The 12,213-nt window shown below is 47.2% G+C and overlaps 2 protein-coding genes across 2 annotated transcripts in view; both read right to left on the reverse strand.

Moving 5' to 3' along the window:
• Positions 1-1,506: 1,506 nt before the first annotated feature.
• Positions 1,507-10,735, reverse strand: LOC143140051 (T-complex protein 1 subunit gamma-like). Its single transcript, XM_076300879.1, has 14 exons — positions 10,647-10,735; positions 9,972-10,033; positions 9,755-9,805; positions 9,582-9,644; positions 8,886-8,982; positions 8,344-8,461; positions 7,950-8,136; positions 7,400-7,549; positions 6,413-6,545; positions 5,801-5,882; positions 3,952-4,132; positions 3,026-3,271; positions 2,564-2,695; positions 1,507-1,647 (listed from the first exon to the last, which is right to left on the reverse strand). The coding sequence occupies exons 1-14, from the start codon at positions 10,675-10,677 to the stop codon at positions 1,555-1,557; spliced, it is 1,626 nt and encodes a 541-aa protein (XP_076156994.1). The 5' UTR covers positions 10,678-10,735; the 3' UTR covers positions 1,507-1,554.
• Positions 10,736-11,812: 1,077 nt separating this feature from the next.
• pdia8 (protein disulfide isomerase family A, member 8) overlaps positions 11,813-12,213 on the reverse strand; it is a 6,537-nt gene continuing 6,136 nt past the window's right edge. Inside the window, exon 13 of the mRNA XM_076301466.1 lies at positions 11,813-12,213. This exon is cut by the window's right edge and continues 152 nt beyond it. The gene's annotated coding sequence lies outside the window, so the exon portion shown is untranslated.

Genomic DNA, 12,213 nt, shown 5'->3' on the forward strand with positions numbered 1-12,213 from the left:
ACGCCAGCATCATCATTGATTATTGAAGGTTGACCACCATTCACACTGGCAAATTCACTTTAGGTATTTAGACTATGGTAATATGGTCAAATAAGTTAACATAAAGCACAAAGTGATTAGGTACTGTAAGTGTAGGCCTAAATGAACAAATAGCAGACAAGAGAAATTAGATTTCACTGGCTTCTCAGCCATAAAGAGAAGCTGCATTAGGCTACTCCCAACATCTTTAGAGTTATACCAGCCTCTTAGAAGATGTTATTCTAAGACATCACCTGAAATGAGACAACTCCATATAGCAGATTCTGTGACCTTTTATGACACCTTTTCACACAGGGCAATGTAGGTTTGGATTTTACCCCCTTAAAAGGTGCTCTAAGCGATGTCATGCGTTTTTAGGCTAAAACATTTTTTGTCACTTACAACAAACATCACCCCACCATCCGCTAGCTGCCTGTATCCTGAATCACTGTAAAAAAACACAGAACAAACCTTGCCCATAAAAACATAACAAACTGTTCCAGCAAATCATTGACGAGATGTACTTTTAGGAGAGTTTCAGTTGCACAGAGGGAGAGGAGGAAGTAGCGAGCTAGCTTTCTGTTTTGTTTGAACGTCAACAGAAGTGACGTTACCCACAATCACTTAGAGCAACTTTAATAATAAAAACCTTCATTTAATAACTGCACTTTGTGTTTACTTGTGTCATCTTTGTCTTTGTTTGTCACACCTACATGTTTGATCTGAAATAAAAAATCAGAAAGGTGGCAAACACTTTTTTCACACCACTATATATATATAAAAAAAAACATCAAAAGTCATGGCTTCAGGCTGCAGTTTTATTTTACCGGTGTACCAAGCCAAACATGGTGGACAAGACCACAGCTGAGAAACGTGGAAGTGCAGAGGCACACACACACGGACACACACTGCTTACACAGAGAGAGAACACACACACACACACACACACAGATCCCTAATGAGAGAAAGCTGCTGTGTGAGTCTAGTGAGGCAGTACGGAGTTGAATTCTGATGAGAAATAAATAGTCTTTTAGCAGAAAAGAACACAGAAGGAGCTGAAAAATAAATGTATTTGGTTTACAGGAAGACCTCAGGAGAGATGGAGAGAGAGAGAGATTTGCTGTACCTGTGTTCTCTTGTACTGTATGCCTCTATGATCTCCTGTCTACAGATCAAACAAGGTCTCTCCAGAGGGGAAATATATTTCAAGTGAACACCATTAGGCGGGGATCACATTAGCCAGCGGCAAGCGGCAGGTTTGCTATTGTTCTCTATAGTTCGGCAGCGGAACGGTGGCAATGCTGGCGTAACACTAGCATTGAACAAGCTCTGAAGGTAGAAGCTTTGTGTTACACTTGCCGCTGCCGCTGGTTAATGTGATCCCCGCCTAAAGGTGAAACTCTATCAGTAGCGTTTGGTAGTGGTGACTCGGCTGACTCGTTTGGCGATTATAAAGGTGATCATGATACGCGGTGGCTCTTTGCGTCTTCTGTCTCCTGGGCAATGTGACGTGACGTGACGTGGCGTGATGCGTCTCTACTCCGCCCCCTGGCCTCCGCCCGTCTGCTCGTCACCCTTCTTCTTGTGTCCCGACACGATGTCATCGATGCGCAGGAGCAGGATAGCCGTCTGCATTCCAGAGGGAGAGACGGAGGGATAGAGAGAAAGAGAGATGGAGAGAGAGAGAGAGAAAGGAAGAGTGTGGGGGGTGGGGTGAGTATCTTTTGTCTACAGTCCCATGATCTTAAAGGGTATGAGACTAAAAGAAAAGCTTCGCTTCATTGCAGTGTCTGTAAACGTCTCCCCTCTAGTCTTAAACTCCTTCCACTCACTCCCTTCTAGTCCCTTCACTCCCTTAAACACCTCACCTCCTCTAATCTTAAACTTGTTTGACACACCTCCTCTAATCTTAAACTTGTTTTATTCACCTCCTCTAATCTTAAACTTGTTTATTCATCTCCTCTAATCTTAAACTTGTTTCACACACCTCCTCTAATCCTAATCTTGTTCCTTGTGTTCTTAACCCCCCCCCCCCCTCTCACCTCCTCTAATCTTAATCTTGTTCCTCGCACTCTTAACCCCTCTCTCACCTCCTTTAATCTTAAACTTGCTTCTCTCACCTTCTCTAGTCTTAAACTTGTTTTATGCACCTCCTCTAATCTTACACTTGTTTCACACACCTCCCCTAATCTTAATCTTGTTCCTCACACACCTCCTCTAATCTTAATCTTGTTCCTCACACTCTTAACCCCCCTCTCTCACCTCCTCTAATCTTAATCTTGTTCCTCACACACCTCCTCTAATCTTAAACTTGTTCCTCACGCTCCCCTCTAATCTTAATCTTGTTCCTCACACTCTTAACCTCGCTCTCTCACCACCACTAATCTTAATCTTGTTCCTCACACACCTCCTCTAATCTTAATCTTGCTCCTCGTGCTCTTAACCCGGCTCTCTCACCTCCTCTAATCTTAATCCTCGTGCTCTTAACCCGGCTCTCTCACCTCCTCTAATCTTAATCCTCGTGCTCTTAACCCGGCTCTCTCACCTCCACTGCAGTCTTGTAGGTCTGGGCCTTGACGGCCAGCGGTTCCCAGATGCCCAGTGCTGCCATGTCTGCCAGGGTGCCCGTCTCCCCGTTCACCCCCCACGCAGAGTTCTTCTCCTGGCTGTGCTTCGCCTGCAGGACACACACACACACACACACACAAACACACGCGCACACGCACACACACAGGGGTTTACACACATGCAAATAAATATACATATTTATACACATACAAATATTTATACACATACAAATCAATATACACATATAATCAATACACAGACATTCTGAAAATACTCACACCCACCCAAACATACACAGACACACACACACACACACACACACACACTCTTGTGAGGTGTGTCTACAGATGGTGTTAGATCCACAGTTCTGGATGAGTGTGGGCGGTGTGCGTGGCTGGCACGCACACACACACACACACACACACACACACACTCTTACCCTGAGGGAGGTGAGAGTGCGGATGGTGCTGGATCCGCAGTTCTGGATGAGCGTGCGGGGCACGACCTCGAGGGCCTGTGCGGCGGCTCGGTACGGCCACTGCTCCACGCCGGTCAGCGAACGCGAGCGCTCCGTCAGCCGCTGGGACACGGCCATCTCAACAGCGCCCCCTCCAGGCAGCAGGCACGGGTCCAGCAGCACGTTACGGCACACCTGCATGGCGTCCTGCAGATTACGCTCCACCTCCTGCAACACACACACACACATAGAGGGAGAGTCAAACACACACACACACATAGAGGGAGAGTCAAACACACACACACATAAATGGAAGAGGAGAGTCAAACACACACAGGAGGAGAGTTTCATACACACACAGACACACACACAGAGAAGGAAAAGTCAAACATACACAGAGAAATGGATAATCACACACACACACACAGAGAAAAGGAGAGTCAAACACACACACACACACACCAGGGCTCGACATTAGTGGTTGCCCAGTTGCTCCTGGCTACCAAATTGTTACAGATGGCAACCAAAACCTCAGGCTACCACTATTAAAAGTTAACGTTGAGCCCTCACACACACACACACACACACACACACACACACATACTGTACATGGAGAAGAAGAGTGAAAATTGGAGTCTCAGCTCTCTCTCTGTCTCACACACACACACACACTGTACACAGAAAAGGAGAGTGAAACACACACACAAGGAGGAGAGTGAATATTGGAGAGAGTCATCTCTCTCTCTCACACACACACACACACACACACACAGCGTACCGCCAGGATCTCCTTGCTGGCTCCCCTCAGGAGGATGGTGCACACACACACACACACACACAGCATACCACCAGGATCTCCTTGCTGGCTCCCCTCAGGAGGATGGTGCACACACACACACACAGCATACCGCCAGGATCTCCTTGCTGGCTCCCCTCAGGAGGATGGTGCAGGCTTTGGGCTCTTTGCACTCGGTGACGAAGGTGAAGTACTCGTCTCCGATCTTCTTCACCTCAAACAGACCGGCGCCCGTGCCCACATAGTCCTCACGCAACTCGTCCGTCCGGCTCGCTATACGAGCACCGCACGCCCTGAGAGAGGGAGGAAGGAACGGGGGAGAGAGAGAGGAACGAGGGAGAGAGGGGAATGGGGGAGAGAGAGAGGAAAGAGGGAGAGAGAGAGAGGAAGGAACGAGGGAGAGAGAGAGGAACGGGGGAAGGAATGGGGGAGAGATAGGGAGGAACGAGGGAGAGAGAGAGAGGAACGGGGGAGAGAGAGAGGAAGGAACAAGGGAGAGAGAGAGAGGAACGGGGGAGAGGGAGGGAGGAAGGAACGAGGGAGAGGGAGGGAGAGAGGAAGGAATGGGGGAGAGAGAGAGGAACGGGGGAGAGAGAGGGAGGAACAGGGGAGAGAGAGAGAGGAACGGGAGAGAGAGAGGAACGAGGGAGAGAGAGAGAGGAACGGGAGAGAGAGAGAGAGGAACGGGAGAGAGAGAGAGGAACGAGGGAGAGAGAGAGAGGAACGGGGGAGAGAGAGGAACAGGGGAGAGAGGGAGGAAGGAACGAGGGAGAGAGAGAGGAACGGGGGAGAGAGAGGGAGGAACGGGGGAGAGAGAGAGGAACGGGAGAGAGAGAGAGGAACGAGGGAGAGAGGGAGGAAGGAACGGGGGAGAGAGAGAGAGGAACGGGAGAGAGAGAGAGGAACGAGGGAGAGAGAGAGAGGAACGGGAGAGAGAGAGAGGAACGGGAGAGAGAGAGAGGAACGGGAGAGAGAGAGAGGAACGGGAGAGAGAGAGGAACGGGAGAGAGAGAGAGGAACGGGAGAGAGAGAGAGAGGTCGCCATAAGGAAAAAAGAGAGAGAGCGTAGCCCAGCATAGTGCGCAACTAGGACTTCAAGATGGCCTCACCTGCACCGTGACTAGGGTTGCAAAGGGGCGGAAAATTTCCGGTAAATTTCCGGAAACTTACCATTGGAAGTTAAGATGGGGAATTTTGGAAATATTCCAAATTGGAAACTTTAATGGAATTAAAGGAAATTATGGGAATTAATTGGAATTTACTGGAATTAACTGGGAATTTTGGGTAATTCATTCAAACTGTTTTATATATAACCATTAACATTTTGTTTCGTAATAAGCAATATGATTTGAATGTTCGTATTTGCTAGCGGGAATCCCATTCTCTGCCTATTGTTTACTAGCATGCTAAACTAGCAACACTGAACTGCCCAAGATACACCACACCACTGAACAACAAAATCCGATTTGTTGGAACCTTTTTTTCCCATGCACATGAACGCACCATAGGTTTCCTTTATGTCTAGCCTATGCTGATTGCTGTGTGCATGTAATTGACTGATGTGCAGGGTAGAAATTCGACTGAAATTGCATTAAATCAGGTTGAAAATATATGTCTTGTCTCCACCGTGGGATAGTGAGAAACGTAATTTCGATCTCTTTGTATGTCTGGAACATGTGAAGAAATTGACAATAAAGCTGACTTTGACTTTGACTTTGACTTTGTTGTTTTAACTAATATTATGCTCAAGATGGGGTTTTGTCCACTACATTTAAGTTTCCTGTTATAGACTAACTTGCCATATTAAAAATTCCCAGTTTATTCCCATTAATTCCCGTTTATTCCTGTTAATTCCCATATATTCCCGTTAATTCCCATGGAAAGTTTCCAACTTTGAAAATTCCCGGAATTTTGCAACCCTAACCGGGACCATGTGACCATGCGGCGACTACGAGACTCACCTGGCGATGCGGTGGTTGTCGGTCTTCCTAATGCGGCGGATGGCTGTGATGTTGGCCTTCATGAGGTAATGCTGAGCCAGGTCTGAAACAGACAACAACAGACCAGGCCAGACAAGTCACAGACAGCAACAGACGTGAGTGTGTGTCAGATATCTAATATTCCCTTCTCTGTGGACACCAGTGGTGCGTTCAAGGTCCATGTTTTTTCTGAACAGTTCAATTTGAACGATTTGGAGTAAACATTCCATTTCACCATGAACCCTCCGTCCAGCTTCCTCACATGTTCCCAGAGAGCTGAAACACAACTACTGCTGCAAATGTGTGACTACATTTGGGACTTTTAACTCACTTCTGGGCAGGTCTGGTAAGCCTGATGATGTAAAAGACAGAAAGAGACAGTGTGTGTGTGTGTGTTACCTGATGCTTCCTTCTTTGTGAACACTAGGTCGGGCTTAACCCTGATTATGTCAGTGTGTGTGTGTGTGTGTGTGTGTGTGTGTTAGCTGATACTCCCTTCTCTGTAAACACCAGGTCGGGCTTAACTCTAATGGTGTCAGTATGTGTGTGTCAGTATGTGTGTGTGTGTGTGAGTGAGTGTGTGTGTGTGTGTACCTGATACTCCCTTCTCTGTGAACACCAGGTCGGGCTTCACCCTGATGATGTCTTCACAGATCTGCTGGATGTACTCTTCCTCCATCTCCAGGATGCGGGTGAAGTCTTCCTCACGTGTGATCTCAATGTCCGTCTGCACACAGACACCAGCACACACACACACGTGTCTCAGTCCTTCCATCTTCAGTATGTTGCAGTGGGTATTAAAGCCCGGTTATACTCGACGCACCCGACCTGTAGCGCGACAATGTGACGTCACAGAAGCGCCGTAACCATTTATACTCGCGCGTCGTGGTCACGACACTAGTTGCAATATTCTCCTGAACAGAGGTGTCGCTGTTGTGAAAAGACTAACGTTAACTACTTACACAGCAGAAGAAGCTGCAGTAAGAAACACCAGTAGCTAGCCTCTGTGATGGTACTTCAGACTTTGGTTGCTACTATTCACAACTACCATCATCATTATCATGTAGTTTCCAAGGTGTGTGCACAGGTAGATAAATAGATAGATAGATGGATATATAGATAGGTACTTTATCCTCCCGAGGGAAATTTTAATAATTTAAACAGTTTAGTTAGCTGGCTAGCTAGCTAGCAGCTGGCTGAGTTTGTGTAATTTCCTGAAGTGGAAAGAGATTTTGTTCAGGCCTTAATAGATATCCTTTATTTGAAAATAAATCGTTTCTATTCTTTCCTCTTAATTCCATGTGTTGCAACTCTCACTGGTAACTTTGTTAACTTATCCAGCAAACTATTAAAAATTCACGACTGTAACAAAACACTGCAACTGGCTTGCCCTCGAACTAGTCCATCTTCCTGTTTCCGCCTTGTCGCGCTCGTCTGTAAAAAAATGAGTGGTGCGCTACCGTGTGCTACACGGCCCAAACCCTGGCGCGCCAGAGAGATCTACGTCATTTTGACGTCACATTGTCACGCTACCGGTCCGGTGCGGCGAGTATAACCGGGCCCTTAGTGTGTGTGTAGTACCTGGCTCTCTCCCTTCTTGTACTCCAGAGAGCAGTCTAGCAGCACGATGCGTGGGTTCTCAATCAGTCTGCGCATGCGGGGGTGTGTCACATCCTTGTTCACCATCACACCGTTCAACACACACGAGTCCTCGATTATGCCACCTGGAACCTAACAACCACACACCCCACACACACACACACAAACACACACTTTACATTTGAGTTCTTATGCAAACACTCACTGTCAGTGCCACACTACACACACATGTGTAACCACAGCATGGCAGTCTGTCTGGGGACCTTCAGACGCTGCAGCTGCTGTGTGTGTGTGTGTGTGAGTGTGTGTGTGGGTGTGTGTGCGTGCGCGTGTTTATGCGTGTGTGTGAGTGTGTGTGTGTGTGTATGAGTGTGTTTGTGTGTGTTTATGCGTGTGTGTGAGTGTGTGTGTGAGTGTATGAGTGTGTTTGTGTGTGTTTATGTGTGTGTGTGTATGAGTGTGTATGAGTGTGTATGAGTGTGTTTGTGTGTGTGTGTGTGTGTGTGTGTAATCCGCTTTGGGAGAGCCGTACCTTCTCCACCTTGGCGTACTTCTTGATGTCGATCTCCTTGCGGCCGTTGGCCTCGGTCTCCACGGTGCGCACGGCGTCCAGGGCAATGCTGCAGGCCAGGCCAGACCAGCGGCTCAAGGCCTTAGTGTTGATGGCAGAGTTAATGATCTGCAGCATCATCTTCCTGTCATTCACATCTACAGGAGTGCTGCAGGGAGAGGGAGAGAGAGTGAGAGAGGATAGAGAGAGGTAGTTTGTGTGGAGTGTGTGTGTGTGTGTGTGAGTGTGGTGTTTGAGTGTGTGTGAGTGAGAGTGTGTGTGAGTGAGTGAGTGAGTGTGTGTGTGTGAGAGTGTGGTGTGTGGTGTATGTGTGTGTGTGTGTGTGTGTGTGTGTGTGTGAGTGTGTGTGTTGTACCTGATATCCTTGAGTGTGTTGAGCATGTCCTCCAGTGCCTGTCGGTAAGCACTGATTACAACTGTAGGGTGAATCTGCTGTTCCAGAAACTGCTCCGACACAGCCAACATTTCACCAGCTACACACACACACACACACATACACACACACACAAGAGGAAGAGTTGGATTAATCCAGACACAACATGAGGAGATAATACATAATCTATCCAAATCTACACACACACACACACACACACAGCTGGACAGCTGAGTAAACGTTGTGGTTTCTGACCCAGAATGATGACGGACATGGTACCCATCCCCGACCTCCGCATCCTATGTATATATTCTACCCTAATCCACACACAAACACAGACACTGTGCTGGAAAGCTATGTACATATTCTACCCTAATCCACACATACACACACACACACACACACACACAGTGCTGGAAAGCTATGTACATATTCTACCCTAATCCACACATACACACACAGACACACACACACACACACACACACACACACACAGTGCTGGAAAGCTATGTGCATATTCTGACCCAGGATGATGACGGACGTGGTTCCGTCTCCCACCTCCTCGTCCTGCGTACGACTGATCTCGATCATGGACTTGGCTGCAGGGTGCTGCACCTGGATCTGTGGGAGACACACACACACACACACACACAGTTTGCTCAAATCTAGCACTCTGGGACACTGATCTCACTTATACACTCAGTTCAGAGCTGACATACTCTTTCTCTACTACACAAAGACACACAGTCATGGTCTCTCTGTATACTACACACACACACACATGCACACACACACACACATGCACACACACACACACACACACACACATGCACACACACACACACACACAACTCAAAGTTGACACATGCTCTCCCTCTCTCTTCTACACACACACACACACACACAGACATGTTGTGCTAAAAGCTGAAACACTCTCTTTGTTTCTACTACACACACCCACACACAGCTGAAAGCTGAGGCTCGTGGGCTGTTCTCAACCCTGCGGTCTGGAGGAGATGTAAAATACGCACACACACACACACACACTCACGGTTCAGGCAGAAGCTAATACTGGTACACTGATCTCACTTATACACTCAAAGCTCTCAACAGTCTCTCTCTACAGCACACACACACACACACACACACACACACACACACACACACACACACACAGCCCTGGGGTCTGGTGGAGACGTCATATGTCCCCCGGCTCTTACCTCTCTAAGGATGGCGTTGCCATCGTTGGTCATCACGATCCCACCCATGGGATCCAGCAGCATCTGTGTGTGAACACCGACACGACAAAATGAAGACACACACACACACACATTATGGCGCTATATCTATGGCGCTATAATCTACAACCGAATGGAACTGAACTTCCTCTCACCTTCATCATGGCCCTCGGTCCGAGACATGTTCTGATGACATCAGCGATGGTCTGGAGAGAAAGGGAGAGGGTCAACACACACACACACACACTCACAGACAACAGACTCAAAACTGTACTGCTGTGGGGTCAACAGTCTAACCCACCCCGCCCGTCCCGACAGCAGACCCCATGCTTAGGGAGGTCCCTTAATTCCCCATGCCTACAGCCCCCTCACCTTGGCTGCGCTGATGTTGCCTGTCTGCACCTTACGGCCAGACTCTCTCTTGATGTTCTGGTCTGGAAGAGGAACACAGAGGGATTCATAGTTTATATAGCATCAATGACACATCACATGATCACATGATCCTCATCACACTCAAAGCCATCTGATTGTGGGCAATTATACCCACATTTGTAACATTCCTAAACTATCTAGGCCAAGGAACGGCTGCACACATATCCCACTGCAGTCATTAAGTGCAAACATTTTGAGAAAAGATAATCAATCGGATGGTCACGGCATTCTGACAGCCTGCGCCTTGTATCCTAGGAACTGGGCGTTGCTCCGTCGGTTCAACAACTGACATCACAGTGCAGTCTGGAAAACGTTACACCACAACTGAACGCCTTTCCTGTATCAGTCCTTTACCGTTACCGTTACGCGCAAAGACCATTGTGATATGACCTATTTTTTTACAGTTTATGAATATGACAGACATTTAACGTTAACTGTCTTCCTTTGTCATACCTCATATGACCACATGCTTGTAGTAGCTAGCGAGCTAGCACTAGCTAGCACTGCAGCCCGGGTACAATTACGGCACTGTTATTTAACAACAAAGCCCCCGGCCGTACCCTAACAGAAACCATTTTAATAACACAGACTTTGGAGAAATGATTTCGAACTCACTCAGAACTAGGACCTGTCCTCCACCCAACATTTTAATCGACTCGTGGTCTCACACAGGCAGGTTTCGGCACCGGCAGACTAAAAGGAGGAGACAGTGTACAGGAGGCGGGACGTGAAGCCCTCAAACCAATCATATTCGAGGCAGAGTGACATCGCCTGATATAAGCCTATCAGCAAAAGGGAACTAGACAGCTTTGCCATGGGAACAGACAGTTGACAGTGACAATCATGGCCATATATGCCCATGCGTTGGTAGAAATAGCCAAGCCTGTATGTTAATGGAGTCAAAAAGATGTACCCAACTATTATCAATTATTCACTCTCACATGAAAGACATGTACACATTGGATATTTAAGTAGCTATTTTTTAATAAACCATGCCAGCATTTCTTTTGGAATGAGAAATAGGAACATGACAAATGATACGAGGTAAATCCCATTCCTAAATACAAAAAAACGTGGTTTATTACACAAAATTTACATATCACAGTATTATGAATAAATAAGGCTTTAAAATATTATAACAAAATGGCAATTGCTGGAAAATCCAGTCATTTTTCTCAAATCAGGCTTCTTGAACAATACCCATAAATATCTATAAATAACTAAATAAATAAATAACAAGCAGCTCATCACTCTGTAAGAACATCCAAAAGGGAAACTCTGGATGTTTCCAGATATTCAAACAATTCAATAAAAAGAACACAAAATCCCTTCAGAGCTTTGCTGGGCCATCAAATCCAACAGCTGACGGAAACACACCGTGTCGTCAGATCCAACAGGTGATGCGGTCACACACCGCGCCGTCAGATCCTACAGGCGATGCGGTCAAGGTATGGGCCGTTGGATCCGACAGGTGATGTGGTTGCGGGCAGTTGGATCCGACAGGTGATGTGGTTACGGGCAGATGGATCCGACAGGTGATGTGGTTGCGGGCCCTTGGATCCGACAGGTGATGTGGTTGCGGGCAGTGTGGCCTACAGGTGATGTGGTTGCGGGCAGTGTGGCCTACTGGGCTGTTCTCAGTGCAGTGACGGTCTACAGAGCGACATCGTTACAGTAAGCAGCGGGATGTGATGGAGGCCTGTCCCTTACGGCGCAGTGCAGAGGCAGAGGAGAGGGGGAGACAGCGCAGAGCTCTTTCTCTAAAGAAACATGACCACATAACTCCTGTCAGTGGCATACACAGATGAGTCTTCAGAAACCAGGAATCCATATGAACCTGACTGTCTTTTAAAAAATGCTTCAATCCTAATAGCATTACAAGGTTACTAAAATTGCCCCATGGTATTGTTGGGAACTTCAGCAAACCAGAAAGGGGCAAACCCTGGTCCTCAGGGCAGAACCAGCCTCCAGGGTGGACATGGATTGGATGGGCCGCCATCTCCTCCCCCTCATCATCATCCTCCTCATCATCAGCAGCTCCTGGGAGCCTGAGTGAGGCTTCTTAATTTCAGCTAAATCCCACAGTGCTTAACAGAACAGTCAAGTAAATATTGGTAGTGTTATATACAGTAGACAAAAAGCAAACCAACTAACCAAACAAACAAACAAAAAATATATAACA

Source organism: Alosa pseudoharengus, unplaced genomic scaffold, assembly GCF_046254945.1.
Source record: "Alosa pseudoharengus isolate Yale_2024_CS ecotype anadromous, Long Island Sound unplaced genomic scaffold, YU_APseudo_1.1 YU_APseudo_1.1_scf_23, whole genome shotgun sequence".
NCBI lineage: Eukaryota > Metazoa > Chordata > Actinopteri > Clupeiformes > Clupeidae > Alosa > Alosa pseudoharengus.